Source organism: Phycodurus eques, chromosome 4 (assembly GCF_024500275.1).
Source record: "Phycodurus eques isolate BA_2022a chromosome 4, UOR_Pequ_1.1, whole genome shotgun sequence".
Lineage (NCBI taxonomy): Eukaryota > Metazoa > Chordata > Actinopteri > Syngnathiformes > Syngnathidae > Phycodurus > Phycodurus eques.
In genome coordinates, this window is record NC_084528.1 from 5,582,448 (window position 1) to 5,603,248 (window position 20,801).

The window sequence follows — 20,801 nt, forward strand, 5'->3', positions numbered from 1 at the left end:
AATAAATAAATATAAAAAATACACTTCATGGCGGTTTAAAGTTCTTGAAATTAAGATTAAAGGTCACTTTGTACCCTTATTTTCACAGCCTCCATGGTTTGGTAAAGAGATCAAAACTGGAGGGTTTTTATAGGGAACATCTTTAACATTTGCTCTATTCTCAGTGTGCTTGATTAAATGTAACATTTTCAGAGCGCTAAGAGTTCTAAGAAAAGCATAAATCACTGTCTTGCAGCTGCTGGCGTGCTTAGGGAGAACACATGCTATCCCTCACTCACTCTCTCGTTTTTGTCTTCAATATGATCATAAAGCACACCCGACCCAAAAGTCCCTCCTCCTCTGTTGCAAGCGAGTGTGGTGGAGGGTGGCGGGAAACACCTGCAGGTCGCTGCTCGCCCTGAAGTTGAGCATAAAGCCAAGCTCCTCACACGCCCTCTGGCCCTCTGCTTCCTCTGGTCTCACACATTAGGTTTGTCCAAGGCTCCAAAAGTCTCTCTCATCAATCAGCGGTGACAGGCCAAGATCAAGCCAAAGAGGACTGCAAATGTCAATGGACCAAAATGATAAGTCACTCGAGTATTGCTGGAGGTTAGTGTGATGTGGTCAAGAACGTCTTATCAGTAGGTTCAAAAATCTAAATGTATATAATTAAGTTAATGGAGACATCTGGCTGTCTCAGGTACTTCACTGATGGCAAATACAAGATCAAACCTACTTTTACTTGATTAATTGTATGTTACTGAAAAATATCTGTACTTTGTAAAATTAGTAATCGGTGCATAATGTTCATTAATGATCCTGATTTGTCATTATGACATGCATGTTGCACCCGTGTAAGTCATGCATGGATTTTATCAAATGTAAGCATGTAAGGTATGAGTTTATGCTCTACTGCAGAAGGTGACTATGCCTCTTTGGATCCGGGGAAAGAAGGTTGACCAAGTTGTGCCACGTGGACCTTCTCCATTTAAACCAAAGCCCTTAATTGTATTCAATGCAGGTTGCAATGACACTGTTCCGTGATCAGAGAAGCTGTCCAAAACACAACACAAGTCACCCAATAAATCAGAAATAAAAAGTAAATAATAAAACTTACAATTTGTCCATATTAAAAATGTGAAAAGTGATTGAAATAAATGTTGACTATACAAGATGTTTCAGGAAAAACTCCAGGAATGGTGTCACAAAAGATAAGTTTCAAATCCACACTATGTTTTTCCTTTCAAAGCAATCCTCCTGGTGTGGAACACACTTTCCGAGGCTTCTCTGCCACACCTGCACTATTAGAAGGAACCTTCCAGGATGTTGCGCAGACCCATCATCACAGCCATCTTGATGTCATCCAAGTCTTCAAAACACGTTCCCTTGATACTCCCTTGAGCTTGGGAAAGAAGTTGCTCCAGCAGGGCAATGATCTCATGAGCTAGGAACTGTCAGATGCTCAGGGCATTGTGAGTGGGCGCTTTGTCAAGGTGAAGCAGCCACGACCTGTCCTGCCACAACTCTTGCCTCTTCTCACATATTGACAGAAGCAAATGATGCAGTATCTTTTCGTAGACATGATTGGTTTATCGTCTGGTCCACATTGAAAGGAAAAACATTTAATATTAATATTAGTTGCTTTAGTGAGGGAGTACTTTTTTTTTTACCATGGTTTTACTCTGCTTCACCAGTCATGCACTAAACATACTGTGATCACACTATAATAATTTGCAGAATGGATTCCATAGAGGTGGAACGGTGTGCGACTGCTTAGCACGTCTGCCTCACAGTTCTCAGGACCAGGGTTCAAGTCCCGGCACCGCCTGTGTGGAGTTTGCATGTTCTCGCCGTGCCTGCGTGGGTTTCCTCCGAGTGCTCCGGTTTCCTCCCACATCTCAAAAACATGCATGGTAGGTTAATTGGACAATCTAAATTGCCCGTAGGTTCGAATGTGAGTGTGAATGGTTGTTTAGGTATACAGTAGGTACGGAAAGTATTCAGACCCCCTTAAATGTTTTACTTTTTGTTATATTGCAGCTATTTTCTGAAATCATTTAGGTTCATTGTTTTCCTCATTAATGTACACACCAGCAATAGTGACAGAAAAAAACAGAATTGTTGAAATGTTTGCAGATTTATTCAAAAATAAAAACTGAAATATCTCACAGCCAGAAGTATTCAGACCCTTGACTCAATATTTACGAGAAACACCCTTTTGAGCTAATACAGACATGAGTCTTTTTGGGAATGATGCAACAAGTTTTTCACACCTGGATTTGGGGATCGTCTGCCATTCCTCCTTGCTTAGAATTTAGTCCAAAAAGTTATATTTTGGTCTCATCAGAACAGAAAATCTTATTTCTCACCATCTTGGAGTCCTTCAGGTGTTTTTTAGCCAACTCCATGCGGGCTTTCATGTGTCTTTCTGAGAGGCTTCTGTCGGGCCACTCTGCCATAAAGTCCCGACTGGTGGAGGGCTGCAGTGATGGTTGACTTTCTAGATCTTTCTCCCATCTCCCGACTGCATATCTGGAGCTCAGCCACAATGATCTTTGGGTTCTTATTTACCTCTCTCACCAAGGCTCTTCTCCCTCAATTGCTCAGTTTGGCCGGACGCCCAGCTCTAGGAAGGGTTCTGATCGTCCCAAACGTCTTCCATTTAAGGATTATGGAGGCCACTGTGCTCTTAGGAACCTTAAGTGCAGCAGAATTTTTTTTTGTGTGACCATGGCCAGATCTGTGCCTTGCAACAATTCTGTCTCTTAGCTCTTCAGGCAGTTCCTTTGACCTCATGATTCTCATTTGCTCTGACATGCACTGTGAGCTCTAAGGTCCTATACAGACAGGTGTGTGGCTTTCCTAATCGAGTCCAATCAGTATAATCAAACAGAACTGGACTCAATGAAGGTGTAGAACCATCTCAAGGATGATCAGAAGAAATGGACAGCACCAGAGTTAAATATATGAGTGTCACAGCAAAGGGTCTGAATACATACAGCTGCGTGATATTTCAGTTTTTCTCTTTTAATAAATCTGCAAAAAGTTCCACAATTCCGTTTTTTCCCCCCTTTCAATATGGGGTGCTGTGTGTACAATGAGGAAAAGAAATGAACAAATGATTTCAGCAAATGGCTGCAATATAACAAAGAGTGAAAATTTTAAGGGTGTCTGAATACTTCCCATACCCACTGTATGTGCCCTGCGATTGGCTGGCGACCCGTTCAGGCTCTGCCACGCCTCTCACCCGAAGATGGCTGGGATAGGCTCCAGCACGCCTGCGACCTTAGTGAGGATAAGCGGTACAGAAAATGGATGGGTGTATGGATCCCATAGAACCACATGGGACTAATCAATTGTGCTTAATAGTAAGGCCAAATTGGCTGGCGACCAGTTCAGGGTGTACCCCACCTCTCGCCCGCAGTTAGCTGGGATAGGCACCCGCATACCCTAGTGAGAATAAACAGTGTAGCAAATGGATGGCTGGATGGTCATCATCACAAAATGTTGGGCCATGAGTCAGTCCTATGGGAGCAAAAGGTGCAACTCATTTAGACTGGTGCTACTTCTCCTTTCATCTCTGCCAGAGCTAAGCACTGCATTCATCATTCCATTAACGCTGCTCTAAGAGGCTCTATGTCAACCTCTGGATGATGGCAGGGACATTGAATATGTGGACTAAAGGCTTTGATGTAAGCCTGGCCACCATACAAAACGCAGGCTTAAAATCAGACACCCAAAAAATGTCTGTTGCGTACAAACATTAGCACACAAGCGCATGAACACGGGAACTCACGGTTCGTTTTCAAACTCGTCTCTCTGATGTTTGACACGACACACATGCAAAGAGAGAATGTAGCAGTCTGGTCAAATTGTTACTTGTCAAACAATAGGGCACTTTTCAACTATGACAGTATTAATAGATAAAAGAAATATTTCTGACATATACAGTATAAACTTAGGTTCTGTATGTATGAGCGTGCCGTAAATACTGTGTGTGTGTGTGCCAGCTGTTCTACAGTCTTTTTTTGCAGTTAATATTTGAAAACATTTTATTGCACATATGAGGTTATTCTTTTGAACTTACCACCAGCTTGTAAGATAAATGCATATGACAGGAAGGGTAAGAGAACAAGTAAACCCTAGATGTGAAATTTAAGTACAGTATATCAAAGGATGCAACGAATGCAGAGAAAAAGATGACAAAAAAAAAATCAAGCGAACTGATGATCAGAAGGGACTCTAGCGCCTTCTGCTCTACATCTGCTTGATATACTGTATATGCAAAGCTTCTGGGAATCAGGACCTCTACAGCTAAATCAGAATGTGTCTTACTCCCCTTTTCGCTTTCTGGAGAAGACACTGGTCTTTAATTTGCAGGAAAAAAAAGAAGCATGTTCTTGAAATTCCAGATGCAGAAATTGCCAGTGATGAAAAGAAAAAGAAAAAAAAATCTATCAAGGTTTTTACTGTACCAACATTCCTAAAAAGGTATGCCAGGCCTTTCCTTACCACACAATATATATAGCGCAGCAGTATCTTCGCACTGTGATTTACCCGATAAGCCAGAGCAATCTCATGATAAAGAAAAAAAACTACTTCTTAATTGCACCTGAGCACACAGTTGCATTTTCTAGCCTTTCCAATCCTCATGCCAGTTCCATGTCTAGGTAGGTCAATACAATGCTGCTTGGTTTGAAAATGTGCAAAAGGAATCGCATTGAAAATGTGAATGGCAGTTAAATACATTTTGGAAGTCCAAAATATAAATCTTACTTTTGAGGAAAAAAAACAAGGCAGAAATACATATATATAAAGGTTGCATTTTAGGATAGTTTTATGAAGACCCACTGATGGTTGTATGCACAGCCAAGCTATATATTTGCCCAGTTGGTAAGTGCTGGAGACCAAATGTTATCAAACAAAACAGGTCTTCTAGACTGTGTTGCATGTTCAAGATTTTTAAAAACAGCATCTGAATAATCCTCTCTGTCCACCCAGTCTGGTTTAATGCATAGATGTAAACAAATAATGCAGACAAGCACCAGCAACTCCTACCTATAGTTAAAAAATAAAATTAAAAAAACTGAGAACAGACACATTTACAGTGCTGAACGTAATTCATTCAACCAACTGTCACGAAGTGACCATCCAGCATCATGAAGTGCTTCGATGGGTGGGGACTCTTTCAATTTAGTGCGCTCTTTGCATCAGCAATGATCGCCTTTTAATACCCAAATTTGAGTCAGCTCACTGACGTTCTCTGAAAAGTCTAACATGAATTAAGCATAACACTCAAGGGCTAAAACTCATTTTCAATCCAGAAATGCCCCTAAAACAAATAAATAAATCTCAATCAGTAAATGATGGAGATTTCCTATTTTTTTCTTTTACTATTCTTTAAATAGTAAATGTATTTTAGCATTAAAAATCACATTTTGAGTAAAAGAGCTTCTTGATGCCAGTGTTTTGACCATCACAGGGAAAACAAAATTGGTAATTATCAATGTTGTCAATTTAAAACAGCAACAGGTTAGTGGTCTGACAAAAACATGCGTATTTGGTGACAAGCAAGGTATTTTGAAAAGAACGTTTTCAATGAAGCCTTATAATAGCTGAAGCGTTTCACCTGAGTTCCTGGAATCATCTCCTTGCTGTGGCACCTGCACAGAAAATGCCAGCAGGTCAGGAGCCAAAAGTGATTCAGGTTTGCGGCTCTCATTTAGCCATCGCCTCATATGAAGTTCCTTGGTGTCGGATGGGCCCTGGATCAGAGGAATCAGCCTCTCCTTTGTGACCTCTTCTGAGCCTGCGGGACGTACACAAAATGTCCTCAGTAGAGCATTGTTAAAATCATTATGACACATTATAAAAGTGCAAAATGTCAAACATTCTATAACTACAGTTATAATGTAGAAGTTACCTAGTTTCAAATGGATTTTGATCCAGTTTAAACTCTTGTAATGTCATTAAATTATAATGTGTGCGCTTATATCTTCGTATTTCTTTATCAACAGCTGCAGTAAATCTTAAGCTTCTGACATCATATGTTCAGGATGACCTGTTGGACTCGGTCTCCAATAACATCCTTGCGTCAAAGACATGACCAAAGCCCAATGACAACGCCACGGGTGAAAACACCAACTTAATCACATAGCTGGAAGTGAATCAACATAAAGTAGGAAAGACAGGAGACAGTGTTGGTTTGAGAAAAGTGTATGTTTGAGAACGTAAAAGACAGTCTAGTGCAGTCCAGTCGGTCTCACTCTCTCCCTCCTACACAGGCAGTAAAGTTTTAACAGGGCACAGCTGCACACACCTGGGGTCCTGGCACACACTTTTACAGCTCCCACGGTTCCTGAAGCGCATTTCACCGTTGCACGGCTGCAGAACTTCAGCTCAAGGTTTTGGAGCGAGCCCTCAAGAGTCGGTGACGAGCCTCGAGATTTCACACCTAATAAAAAAAAAAGGGGGGACGAGGTTGGAAGAACAAGGAAAAAGCAGAAAACGGTGAACATGAAGTGAATTTTGACAGGTTTAAATACAGTTGCTGTGGCTTCATTAAATACTTGATTGCCCTTTAATTGTTCTTAACCACTTTCTTTTGCAAAGTTCTGAGCAACGAGATACACTAAACCAGAACTGAGGTAAACCCAAAAGCTGAGTTCCAACAGGAACATAAAACCAGAGTCCAACATTACAGCGTAATTTACAATCCTAACCGACTAGTTTGTTTTTCTACTCACACATCCTAATTGACATCAACACCTACGTATACTGTATGTTGAAAAATATATTTCAAAAAAATAATAAAATCTCCACAAAAACACATTTGTCACCTCTCAAGCACATTTTGGCCAAGCAGTCAATGAAAATTGAATCAAGGTCGCCATCAAATGTCTTGGTCGAGCATTCTGATGCCTTAGTTCCGATGTAGAGACAACATGAATGACTTTTTTTTTTTATTTTTTTTAATTTAATTGGACCTGCGCGAGTCACGGACAGTGTTGTGGTTGACTCACCTGCCTGCCCACTCAGCGATGATGTAAATGTAAATGTGAGTGTGTGTGTGTAGTCTCTCTATACAGTAATCCCTCGTTATCGCGGGGGTTGGGTTCCGGACCACCCCTGGGAATAGGTGAAATCTGCGAAGTAGCCATCACATATATATATATTTTTTTATTTATACATATTTTAAAACTGTATGAACCTCCCCAGACTCTTAATCTTTCTGACACTCCTATTAACTTCTACCATCCTATTATAAATGACACATTTTTTAAACTCTTGTACATAAACTAATGCACAGTAGTACTGTATACTATGTACATTTTATGCCTTGTAAAATCTTTTTAACTTATTATTTTTTTTTTTTACAGTTTTAATGTTTAAGCTAGAAAGTGTTTATTTTACCACAAACAAATTACAGCATACACTCTAAATCCCGCAATATGGCGAATTATGTGCAATATCAATTTGAAAAATCCGCAATCGTTGAACTGTGATATAGTGAGGGAGCACTGTATACTATGTGTGCCCTGTGATTGATAAACAATCAATCAATATCCCCACAAAGCCTGAACAGGATAAGTGGTATAGAAAATGGATGGACAGCTGGCTAGATTTTCAAGCTCAATTTTCACCATCGGAACAAACAACACTTTTCTGACACCTGTCACTTCCTGTTTCCTTCTCCCTCTCTCGCACTCCCTCTCTCCTAACACATCAAGTGCTGGTTCATTGTCTGTCTCAAACATGTAGTTTGGGTTTGAAATGCATCTTTTGTGACACCACTGGAACTTCGCTGACACACCTCATATATATATATATATATATATATATATATATATATATATATATATATATATATATATATATATATATATATATATATATATATATATACAGTATACACACATGGACAGAATTGTTGGTACCCCTCTATTCATCATTTTTATCCAGGCCTGTTTCATTACTTTGTTTTTTAAACTGATTCTGTTGAACCACAACTCAGAAGCAATGTTTGATTTTCATTGATTTAAGTTTTAGTAATTTTTTATCCATTACATTATTTGGCAGTTTCAAGTTAATTCAGTGACGAATGAGGGTTTTTCTTTCATAAATGGAGGGGTCTGTACAAGTATACATTTCTGAAAATAGTAAAGGTCTGTGAATATCAATGAAGTTAATTTCCCAGCAGTCAAGACTAAAAAAAAATTGTACAGTTTAGAATTCTGGCAAAAATGTGACCGCAAACCCGTACTAACTTGATACTTGTTTGAGTGACCGTAACCCTCTGTTCATGTGATGTATACAATTACTGTATATGTTGAATAAGGTTTTCGTAGTATAGCACAGATAGGAACAAGCACTCACCAATCCGAACGTATAGGTGGCAATGCAATCTGTTGACATTTTGCCAAATGCTACCTAACAGGTAAAGAGTGTTATAGGGCATACGGATGACACAATGAAGCAATTCTTGACATGACCAAGTCAATCACCTGACCTTAGCATGAAAGGCCCACGGCACAGAGCAAAGCGCCGAAAGCAACTGAAGTGGACCATCGCAGAAAAAATAGAGTTGGCGACTTTTCGCCGCACACCAAGCAATTGAGTACCGCACATCGCTGCAACGGAAAAACTATGGTCCTATATCGGGTTTTGAGGCTCCACATTAAATATACTTTACTGTATGAATGTGAGTGCGAATGGTTGTTTGTTTCAAAGTGCCCTGCGATTGGCTGACGACCGGTTCAGGGTGTACCTTGCCTCCCTCCCGAAGATAGCTGGGATAGGCTCCAGCAGCCAGCGACCCTAGTGAGGATAAGCGTTAAGGAAACCGGATGGATGTATTATTACGTTAAAGAATGTCGTAATTGTCAAGGACGAAGCGGCTGGCCACAAAATAGGAAACAGGCAAGAATAAGGAGTGTGGATATTTTCAAAGGCTGTTTGGCAATGAACGATTGCCCCATTCATTGATCGCACCCGTGAATTTCGGCGACAGACACTCCACGCACTTTGCATTCCAGACACAGGTGCATATGAAATTGTGAACATAGTTAAGTATTACGGTAAAAAACATACTGTGCATATACTATATTGGTACAACTTGGTGGCACCGCTCCAGCCACCGGCCGGCTGGGTCTTGTTTATGCTTAATGCCTGGAAATATATTCTTGGGTATGCGAAAGCTCATGTGCATTTTTGATTGGCTGTTACATCTAAAATATTGCAACGCCGATTCAAATTTTAGATAACCGCAAAAGCAGTGATATTGAAAACTAATTGCTGAACCCCACACACTGCACAAGCAGTTCAGTCAGTATTGGCAATATTGTTCAGTGTCCGGCGGGCTTAATGAAATTTAATATAATGTCTGTAAAACGTAATATTGGCATGACTTGGAATGTTTTTTATTGTTGAATATTATCAAAATGATTCTGCAACACACAAACCTTGCCACTGAGAATCAAAACATTTCTGAAGTATTGATCTGATTACAAATAATTTCCTTCTAATTGCTTGTGACAATATGGTGATTGCACATTTTCACACATTGAAGCCCACAGAGCCTGTGCAAAAAGTCCCCCAAACAAGCAATGAAGGCTGTTGCAGGAAAGACCTGGCAGAACATTTCAAGGGGAGAAACATATTTGATGGGTTCCAGATTTCAGGCAGTCATTAGCCACTTTTACACTGCCGTTTAAGGCCAGGAATGTTACGCCGCTGTTACGCAGAGCTGTTACCTCGCTGCATGGAGAAAGAAGGTAAAACAAATTAGCTGGCTACTGAGGTTTTAACACAAGCTGATTGAAACAAAAGCTTGTTTCATTACGAAACACTAAAAACCATCATTCAATTTGATTTACTGTATTGCCCGCTACTGTATACATGGCAAATAGAAAACATAAATCATATCTTATTTTTTAGTCATAAGATTAAACAATATGGTTAAAGGTCTCTTTATACTGCCGCGCTCGCACGGCCGACAACGCCCGCGTTGCATCACGTGACCGACACATTGAGTCGCGCGGCTCCGCTGCGGCACGCTCGAGTATAAAGGCAAACTGCATGCGGGGTAGCCCCAGTGACGTCAGCGCGGTCGCCGCCCGCGCGGGTATAAAGAAGCCTTAACAGCTAATTCAATGAAACAGAGGGATTAGATGGATTAGATCTAGTGTGGGCAATTCATTTTCCAAATGGGCTGCATGATAAACTGGAATGGTTGTCGAGGGCCATACCAACATGCTAATCTCAATTGTGAACACAATTACTTGTTTATATGATGCAGTAAATCATCTTGTTTTTATAAGATACTACTTATGTCGAAATACTCTTTCATTCTCCATTGTGTAGGAAATAAGAATGTCGAGAAGCACTGTTGGCATTGCCGCTTTTTGAAAAGTAGTCGATAGTGTGGTCAGAAAAGCCGTTAAATATAAAGTCATTTAGTCAGCAACACTAGACACTAGTACTTTCCCTTGCTTGCTTGTATCTATGTGCACATAAAAAGCAGTGCTTTTAAAATGAAAGCACCACATATTTTGTTTTACTTTGACTTCATAATGTTTTTTTGCAAAACTATGGAAAGGTCGGAATGCAAATACGACAGATTGGTGATGAAGTGGCGCCTCCTCGATGTAGAATACAATTGATGCAGATTACAATTGATGTTTTTCATTTGTCTTTATAATGGCTCACTTTTCCCTTCGGACTATGGGCTGCTTGAGAGCAAATAGCCGTTCATCACATCGCACTAGCTCAGCCCTCAGTTGTAAGGGTAACGAAAGTCTGTACTCAGTGTTGGCCCGGCATGGAAGAGGGCAGGGTGAGAAGTGGGTCATTTGCATAACACAGGATCGACCACCTCCTCAAAATACGATTATTAATTATTATTATTATTATTATAATACGTTCCATTTACAGAAATTACAAGTCGCTGTTGCACTGTCATCGCTTTCCGAATTGAAATACTTCCAACTTGCAGCCAATAACCCTGTCCTGAGACACCAGCTTCACGTTTACACTGTCCACAAGGGACAGCATGCCCACTCCAACTATCCATCCATCCATCCATTTTCTGAGCCGCTTCTCCTCACTCGGGTCGCGGGCGTGCCGGAGCCTATCCCAGCTGTCATCGGGCAGGAGGCGGGGTACACCCTGAACTGGTTGCCAGCCAATCGCAGGGCACATACAAACAAACAACCATTCACACTCACACTTACGGGCAATTGAGAGTCTTCAATTAATGCATGTTTTTGGGATGTGGGAGGAAACCGGAGTGTCCGGAGAAAGCCCACGCAGGCATGGGGAGAACCCACTCCAACTAATGCTAGCTTAACGTTACCCATCAGCTGTAAACTATGTTACGTTGACTCATGTCTGTGTAACAATTTTTTGATGATGATGTTTGGGTAAAGTTGTTCTCTTACTGTGCGCCGTTGCCTAGAAGCAAAATCAGGCAGCACCTTTGTTTCGGTCGCCAACTCGCTGCCATAGCTCCTCTTTTTTTTTGTCAATCACCCTGTAACGTGAGGCAATGTGTGGGCTCCTTTTTTGGTTCATAGATGAAAAACTGCTGTACAACCAGATTGGAAAAGTTCCAGCTTGATTTAACAACAAGCATTTTAGTGGAATCCCAGCAATCATGTGGATGTGGATTTTTTTTTTCTGCCCCTTTTTCACTCCACTTAACAAATTCAAAATGTTTAACTTTAATATAACACTAAGGTATTGCTGTTCTATTTGGCAAACTATTTTGTACCTAAGATTATTTTTTCGTTAAAAATTAAGAGTATTTTAAAAAATATGTTTTTCACCTCATACAGATCAGTTAAAAACTACATTATGGGATCGCGATAGCTCTAATGTACATTGTCAATATTATTTCTATGTTGCAAAGGAATTTCAAATGAGTAGTCTGAGAAGGAAAAAAAGCTGGTTGACTACAAAAATCAACATAGCTTAGGGAATTACGTGCTAGGCCACCTGTTGAGAGAAAAGAGGAGGATTCACTCATCACATGCACATTCTTCCAAGAGGCTAAAAGTGTCAGAGCGCATCATAGTCATTCTTGCATTATCGGTTTTGATAGGTCTGACTGGTCAAAATAACCCCCTCTTTATTTGATTCCCAACAAGCATTCTTTTGACTTTAACTTTGCTTTCCCCCCCGTTATAAACAAATTAATGTGAACAAATAATTGTTCCATTCCCTGGATGTCATAAACTACCACTAAGGGAAAGGGTTGTTTCAAAATTCGTTTGCAGGTAGGTTTATTTAATGTTTTAAACATTACACATTATGTACATTTTAAAAATAAGTCATTTACTGTTGAGCATGAGTAATACAAACACTTGGGATGAACAAATCCATCCAAACAGAGGCTTTAGAGGGAGGGGAAAGATGTAGGGGAAGGTTTAAAGTGGTAGAATTGGGATTGGCCCATTAACTAGTTTTAAAGGCCTCGAAAAATATAAAACACCAAACAGCAGGCAAGGTGTAAATGGAATGACTCAAGTAGATAAATCTATTGACATTTAACCAAAAGAATTGCAGGCACTTTGCTAAAATCTTAACCACCGACTTCCCTCCTCTCCCTCTCAACAAATTACCGAGTGACCTCTTCCTTCGCTGTATGAGCGGCTCTCTGTATTACCACGTGGAAGAGGAGGACGTTAATAACAATCTTTATGTCTCCTCGCCTGCCATTTAATACATGTAGTGCAACAGAATTTTTGTTAATAGATTCCTCTGTCTGGAGTAAGTCGCATCCTACTTGAAAGTCCTTGAAAATACCAGTATGTCATACAAATACTAGACTTTACACCGATTTTATCGGGCTGATCGTTATCGGACGATAATTAACATTTTGTGCTGATCGGCTTTAATGTCATAATTCGGCAATCCGATCAATGCTCCGCAAAAGACATTTACTCCACGTCGCCATCGTGCACAGTATATTTGAATCCAAACGCTAGTTTATTTTTAGCCTTGTCGCGCGTCTTTTGTCGGCGTTGTGGAGCAGGCAACACGTAATGCCCGGATCAGACTACAAGACAAATTTGCTCTTTCACGATTGCACTGTCAAACTACTGCAATAAAATCTTGTATTCCGATACCACCGCATCCTGTTTTTTTACGATCATCGGGCTTTATCTTTTCAACTCAAATGCGACCGGATACACACGTTATCGTGGCGATGGCAACAAGAGTGGATCGCGCAGACTATATTATGAGGACGAAATGGGGGAAAACGTGTGTTGGTGGTCACCGGTGCTCAGGACAGGAGAGGATGTTCGTTTAAGGCTTGCTTGAGGTATGTTCGCATACTTTTAATACGATACGGCTCGCAAGCCGGCAATAAAATTTTATGTAGCCTAGCAAGCGAGTGGTAGCACGAACGGTTGGACGTAAACATGCCGCTGTTCTGTCGAATCATGCTTTAAAGTTGCAGTGTGGGTGAAGTAATTTAATTAAAAATGAAGTAATTTAATTACAGTAAGTTAGCACCCATTATTTCTGTCATGTTGTAATATTGGTTTGATCTGACTGATTAGAATACACGATCTGACTAGAGCAGTGATTTCCAACCTTTATGGAGCCAAGGAACATATTTTACAATTGAAAAATCTCACGGCACACCAACAAACAAAAATGTCACAAAAAGTGGATACATTAATTACTGTATTTACTTCCTGTCATCTAATAGAAGACCATTCATTTGTTCTGTCTGTCACTATGCCTCACTGGCATAAATAGAGGAACAAAGATACATTATTTATTGTAAATATATTTTTTTGAGCAATTAAGTACACGTATATACAGTAAATGAACAGGTCATTTAAATAGACACATTCCTCCATCTTGTGATTGGATTGGTTATCGATTTTTAAACTCGCTGATCGCTCCCATAAATTCATGATCATGTAAAACCTAACAAATACACATGCCTACCTGTGCATAGTGCATTCAGAGCACATTATAAAAGGTACTGAGGAAACAAACTCCAAAATCACACAGAATAAAGCTGGATAGTTAATAAATATATCCCTTTATAAAGTGACGCAACAAATAAACGTAAAAAATAAACTGCAATTTTAAAAAAGGCCAAACTATCACATCTTGGTTTCTGATCATTTTTATTCCCAATGTATGAAAATTCATATTTTAAAAACCTTACTTCATATTTACCCCACTATCAGCACAAAGTTGACGTAACATAAATCAATCTTCAGGGTAATGCTAAACCGACAGAAAAATCGGATGCACAAATCTTTTAAAATAGATTTTTTTTTCTTGCCACTTTTCAGAACAGACCCACCTGTTGAGATTTATGGGTCGATCGTGTAAATATTCTAAATGATTAATATGCGGTTGTTTTTATAAGCTTTTTTTTCCTAAACGTTAAACATTATTTTATAGTCGTTATTTTTTTATAAAAACATGAATATGACAACAACCATGAACTAGAGAGGTATTACTCCACCCCATACTCACGTAGATGTCCTAAAGGGCACAGTGCACCTGCCGGGGTGGTAGTAGTTGCACTGGGGGGCTATGAATAATGTTTTGTCCAGCTGTTAAGCCTATAAAAAGTGGGGTGCCCAGGAAGAGAAAACACACGGGTTTTTAGTTTGTTGCCATGAACTGTGGTATTCCATTAGGTATATGTGTGCAAAGCATTAGTGTGTGTATTACAACCACACGTGTGTTTCTGTGTGCGGCAAAGAGAATTGAATGTGTGTGGTGCTGTTATTTGTCAAAAGAGGGCAGGTGCAAGGAGTACATAAACACACAGCTAGAGGCCAGAGGCTACAGCACGCCATCAAACACCGTGAGGGCAAATATGGGCAGCTGGATTTGCCATCCTGAAATTAAGCAGTGAGTCCAGAAAAAAAATGAAGAGTAAAAGGGCAAAATATTTTTTTTTTGTGTACATATTCAAATAGGAGTCAATGCCAGTATAGGTTGGGAAGAGGCGGAACAGGAATAGGGCAGTTGTTGGTTTTTTTTGCTAGTTTGTGCAGACGAGGCCAATTTTAGAGTGTGTGGGTGTAGGTGTGTGTGTCCATGTGTGTGTGTGTCCACATGTGTGTGCATGTGTCCATGTGTGTGTGCATGTATGTGTGTACTTATCTGTGTATCGCTGTAATAACATTTCCTAGGTATACAGTCTAAAATACTTATGTCAATGTCTAACAGATACTAGTATTAAGTATTAAAAGTAGTACTAGTATTAAAAGATCACGGTTGTTAATGTTGGTGGTGGCAGAGGCTTGGGGTGTAATTGTCAAGATTTCCATCCTCCCCACGGGCTGCATGCTTTTCTGTCTGCACACTTAAAGCAGTGACACATGTTCCTGGCTATTCTCTCCGCCACCGAATTATTTCAATTAAGGCTTCTTGCGGAAGCCATTTGGTCAAAACTAATGGGTCTTGGCACTAGGCTTGGGAGACAGTGAAAGTTGGGCCAGGGGAGCGAGGGATAAAAGAGAGGCAGTGCAACAATCACAGGACCAGTAAGAAGGTATGTGTGAAGAGTGAGAAAAGCATTTGCAGGGAGCTACAGGATTCCTGCAATGGCACTGGTAAGGAGAAAAATAGCTGTTTTACTTACCGTTAACTACAGTGGTACACTGAAGTGACTCAAGTTGAACTTCAATTTGGTCCATGCACAACATTTTATTTTCCATTGAAATAAAGCATATTTGGAACAATTATTCAAAACCACCTTCCATTTTTTCTCAAAATATTGGCAGACTCCAAATTGTACCACTTTTGAGCCATTCAAACGTCAAGTTATGACTGTTCTTTTTTTTCTCTCTCCCCATTTAAATCATCACATGGAAGATTACAGAATATCAAGACGAAGGACAGATAGAGGCTAACTGAGTGTCAGTGTTTCTGAGTCAGTGTAACTGCAGTTGCTTGGTGACAGTTGATCAGAGATGTTGTTTAAACGATTAACAAATGTGCTTTGTTTTGCTTTGATCTCATCAAAAGTAACAGTCCAATGCTTTGAATGATTATGGGAAAATACAGCTCAAAATACATGTTTTGAATTAATTTCCCTGGTTTCATGTACAAACTCTAGACAGAAGTGAATGGCATAAAAAAGAACAGAGATGCAGGAGGACAAAAGAAAAAGACGAAGGCCCAGTGTCTGGACTAACTTAAAACATCATCATGATCCGCCAGGAAAGGAACTAGACCGTATGTGGCCCATTGAAGTTTGCATTGACAAGAGCCGTCTCAAGTTCCATCCAAGATTTATTTATCAGTTCTCTGATGCTGACACAATGTGTTTTTAATGTCAGAAATAAGGTTCTGTGTGGATGAAAAGGCCTCTTTCTTTTGTACTCTTCCTCATTTCTCGCTACCATTTAAAGCACAGTAGGTGACAGGCAAACATTTGACTCAAACTAACAATTTACCTCTTCAAAGAAAGTGTCCTGAGTGAGGTGGTCAGGCCATAGTGAAACAGACTTTGTCTCAATACCTAACCACCATTTGTGCCTATAATTTATTTTGCTTTCATTGAGCAACAATGAAACGGAGCTCAATGTTTGTCTCAGAGTTTGAAACCATAATAAAACATCATAGCATAACACATTTGAATAATGTGTGTGAAACATTAACAATGAGAAATAAGAATATTTCTGCCAAACTCAGCATAAGAAGGCATTGGAAAACAACTGCCAATGTTCATGCATGGTCAGAAAAGGCTATCAGCTGCAGCATTGGACATTGGTGGTGAATAGCAGCAACACTGACCCAGGTTGCGGGACCAATCAACAGTATTTGCATAGTATTAACTAAATGATAAGCATTGTGGTAGTGTAGAACATTACATTTTGATCCAGTTTTATCCACATCCAATAACAGAACGATTATTTAAAGTGATAAAGCAGTAGCGTATAGAGTGAGATTTGCATCCGAAAACACAGTTACAGGATTAATGTGAATAACTGGTCATTACAGGATTATGTTTTTCAATGCTGCATTAAATGCTTCAAAACATTATTAATAAGTGAATTATAACCCAGGAGAAATGGTCTAAAGAACTATGACACAGTTGCAATATTAGGTATCACATCTTTCGACATTATTAAAGCAAAAAAATAAATAAATAAATGTACTGAACCAATGCTTTGTGGAGACAAGCTAAAGGTGCAACAAAATGTTTTAGGTTTTTGTTTTGTTTTGTTTTGCTTACCAAGGAATGGGTGATAGTTTAATAAGTGACTTAATCAGCCTTAGACTTGGTTTACATTTTCTCAAAACACTGTTTTTCTCTCGTCTTGACCTTTGAATCTGTATAGTTTATATATTACATTTAAAAACTTTTCTGCTGTTGAAAAAAATAGAACTGATATCATTGGTTGGAATCAGAGTGACTAAGTAAAACCATGCATCCAAACATTCTTGATTAATCTTTTCCTTACATGGGCTGATATTTTGTCACTCACCAGCATGCAAATGCTCTTTAACCAAAAGTACAAACCCCAATTCCAATGAATCTGGGACATTGTGTAAAACGTAAATAAAAACACAATACAATGATTTGCAAATCCTTTCAATCTATATTCAATTGAATATACGACAAAGACACGATACTGTATTTAATGTTCAAACTGATATAATATATTCACTCATTTTGAATTTGATGCCTGCAACACATTCCCAAAAAGCTGGCATGTTTACCACTATGTTACATCAGCTTTCCTTTTAACAACACTCAATAAGCATTTGGGAACTGAGGACACCATTTGTTGAGGCTTTGTAGGTGGAATTCTTTCCCATTCTTACTTGTTTTACCACTTCAATTGCTCAACAGTCTGGGGTCTCTGCTGCCATATTTTGTGCTTCATAATGTGCAACAGGCGGCACGGTGGCAGACTGGTTAGAGCGTCAGCCTCACAGTTCTGAGGACCGGGATTCAATCCCCGGCCCCGCCTGTGTGGAGTTTGCATGTTCTCCCCGTGCCTGCGTGGGTTTTCTCCGGGCACTCCGGTTTCCTCCCACATCCCAAAAACATGCCTTAATTGGAGAGTCTGAAACTGCCCGTAGGTGTGACTGTGAGTGCATATGGTTGTTTGTTTGTATGTGCTCTGTGATTGGCTGGCAACCAGTTCAGGGTGTACCCCGCCTCCTGCCCGATGATAGCTGGGATAGGCTCCAGCACGCCCGCGACCCTAGTGAGGAGAAGCGGCTCAGGAAATGGATGGATGGATGGATAACGTGCAACACATTTTCAACGGGAAATTGGTCTGGAATGCTGACAGGTGAGTCAAGTAATTGCACTCCTTTACAACGAAGCCACTCTGTTGTAACATGCAGAATGTGGCTTGGCATTATCCTTCTGAAATAAGCAAGAAATAGGCAGAGATGTCTCTGAAAAAGATGTCGCTTGGATGGCAACATATGTTGCTCCAAAACTTTCAGCATTAATGTTGCCTTCACACGTGTGCAAATAAGTCATACCAATGGAACTTAAACACACCCCTACCATCACAGATGCTGGCTTTTGAACTTTGCGCTGATAATAATCCAGATAGTCTTTTTCCTCTTTGGCCCAGAGGACGTGACATCCATGATTTCCAAGAACAATTTGTGGACTCAGACCACAGCCCACTTTTTCACTATGCTTCAGTCCATCTCAGATGAGCTCGCTCCCAGAGAAGCTGGCAGTGTTTCTGGGTGTGGTTGATGTGTGGTTTTTGCTTTGCGTGTGTCTTAGATGTAGCTGCAGATGTAGCGACGAACTGTGTTAACGGACAATGGGTTTATGAAGTGTTCCTGAAGTCACATGGCAATATCCTTTCCACATTGATGCACTTTTTAATGCAGTGCTGCCTGAGGGATTGAAGGTCACTGGCATTCAATGTTGGTTTTCGGCCTTGCCCTTACGTGCAGAGATTTCTTCAGAGTCTCTGGATGAAATTATCTTTTGATATTATTGACTGCAGATGATGAAATCCTTCGACTCTTTGCAATTGTATGTTGAGAAATGTTGTTCTTAAACTGTTGGACTATTTGCTCATGCAGTTGTTCACAAAGTGGTGAACCTTGCCCCATCCTTGCTTTTGAACAACTGAGCCTTTTGAGGGATGCTCCTTTGATACCCAATCATGACACTCATTTGTTTCCAATTATCCTGTTCACCAATGGAATGTTCCAAACAGGTGTTTTTTAGCATTCCTCAACGTTCCCAGTCTTTTGTTGTGCCTGTCCCAGCTTTTTGGGACCATGTTCCAGGCAACATATTGAAAATAAGAGCGTAATTGGGGGGGGGGGGGGGCGCAAAAACAACGTTCATCAGTTTAAACTTTTAATATTGTGTTTTGTATTGTATTCAATTTAATATACAGACATGCAAACACAAGAAAAAAAACATTGTATGAGGGTCTGGGAGGATACCCCAGGCTCCCGCAGAGAAGGTTTGGGATTTTAACGTGAATTAAGTAATCTGGAAGACTCTGAAGAGTACAATAAGGTAAAATAAAAAAAAATTTCAAGCAGAAAAACATTTATTTACACCGCTGAAGTACATGTTAATGTACAAATTGAAGATTCAACTTCAATTTGCCTAATTTCTTTGCTTTTTTGTTCTGGCCTCCAACTTGAGTCTGGCCCATCTCCACCTGCACTTGCTAATGCCTGCTAATGTGCCACAGGAATAGGATCCTCCTCTTTAAGCACTCTTATTCTGGAAAAGAATTGACTAAAATAAAAAAAAGAGCGCCGAATGCGGAAGTCGAAATCGTAGTCTCGAGCACGAAATAGTTGATAAATAAGCAATAATTCATAAATAAAAGTAGCGCGCGACATTGTAACAGAGTAAAAGTACCATTACTGCTTAACAGCTGGAGCGGCGGAAGTGTTTTTTCTGGTCTCGTCAACTCCTGGGACTTATCCAAAACAGGTCCTGAACGCACAGGCGGAAAATTACATCTGTGTGTGGATAGTGGATGTGTGGAATGGACATAGCTACCAGCGTTCAATGACTATGAAACAGCCTATGATGACAGCGACCCGCTAAAAAAAAATCTTCGGATATATACGATTTACGTAAATGGCCTGTTTTGAGTTCAAAATGTCGAATTTCACCGAAAGGCAACTGATTTGCATGTATGAATATAAGTTGAAAAGGATTTGCAAATCATTGTATTCTCTTTATTTGTTTTACACCAAGTCCCAACTTCATAGGAATTGGGGTTTGTATATTTTTTATGGTAACATACAGTATATCTAGAGCATTATTGTTATCCATGAATTTTATAATTCACTAATTCACAAAAAAATTGTAAAACATCATTTCTTCATTGACATAAAATTGTTACGTATTTACTTGAGTTCCTGAGTAGAAAGTGCTTTAGTGCTTTAATGTAATGCTTGACGAATGTTTGACTTCTCAGAGAGGCCAAATGAGCCAGCTCAAATTTGCGTAGAGAAGGGAATTCAGTATGAAAGTGTGTGTTAAAACACTCAATAGTGCAGGCCAGATCGCTTAAAAAAATGTGTGGAGTGTCACACCCAATTACGTGCAGAGAAGCTGTGTCAGCATAGCAAGTGAAGCAATCGTCAGATGTGTTGGCATTGGGTCCACACCACACTCTAAATGTTTTTATGTCCATCCTTCTGTCACGTTTCACCATCAACCTTTATTATTCCACTTTTTCATCGGTCATTCTTTGCTCACTGTATATCATGACTTTTCGTTTTTTGTCCTTACACGCTTACTCTGTCTTTCTAAAGTTATGTCACAGCTCATATAACACACAGCAACACACCATTCTAAGAGCAATACGTTA

The 20,801-nt window shown here is 39.8% G+C and overlaps 1 protein-coding gene across 10 annotated transcripts in view; it reads right to left on the reverse strand.

The window, feature by feature from the left end:
* Positions 1-20,801, reverse strand: part of LOC133401149 (intermembrane lipid transfer protein VPS13B-like) — a 482,547-nt gene that overhangs the window by 329,440 nt on the left and 132,306 nt on the right. For all 10 annotated transcript variants that reach the window (XR_009768384.1, XM_061673722.1, XM_061673719.1 and 7 more), the window contains 2 exons: positions 6,299-6,433; positions 5,609-5,788 (listed from right to left, as the gene is read on the reverse strand). Coding sequence is in view for 9 of the 10 variants with exons in the window: in XM_061673722.1 (XP_061529706.1) it covers positions 5,609-5,788; positions 6,299-6,433 (315 nt within the window). In the remaining variant the exon portion in view is untranslated. The remainder of the gene's footprint in view (positions 1-5,608; positions 5,789-6,298; positions 6,434-20,801) is intronic.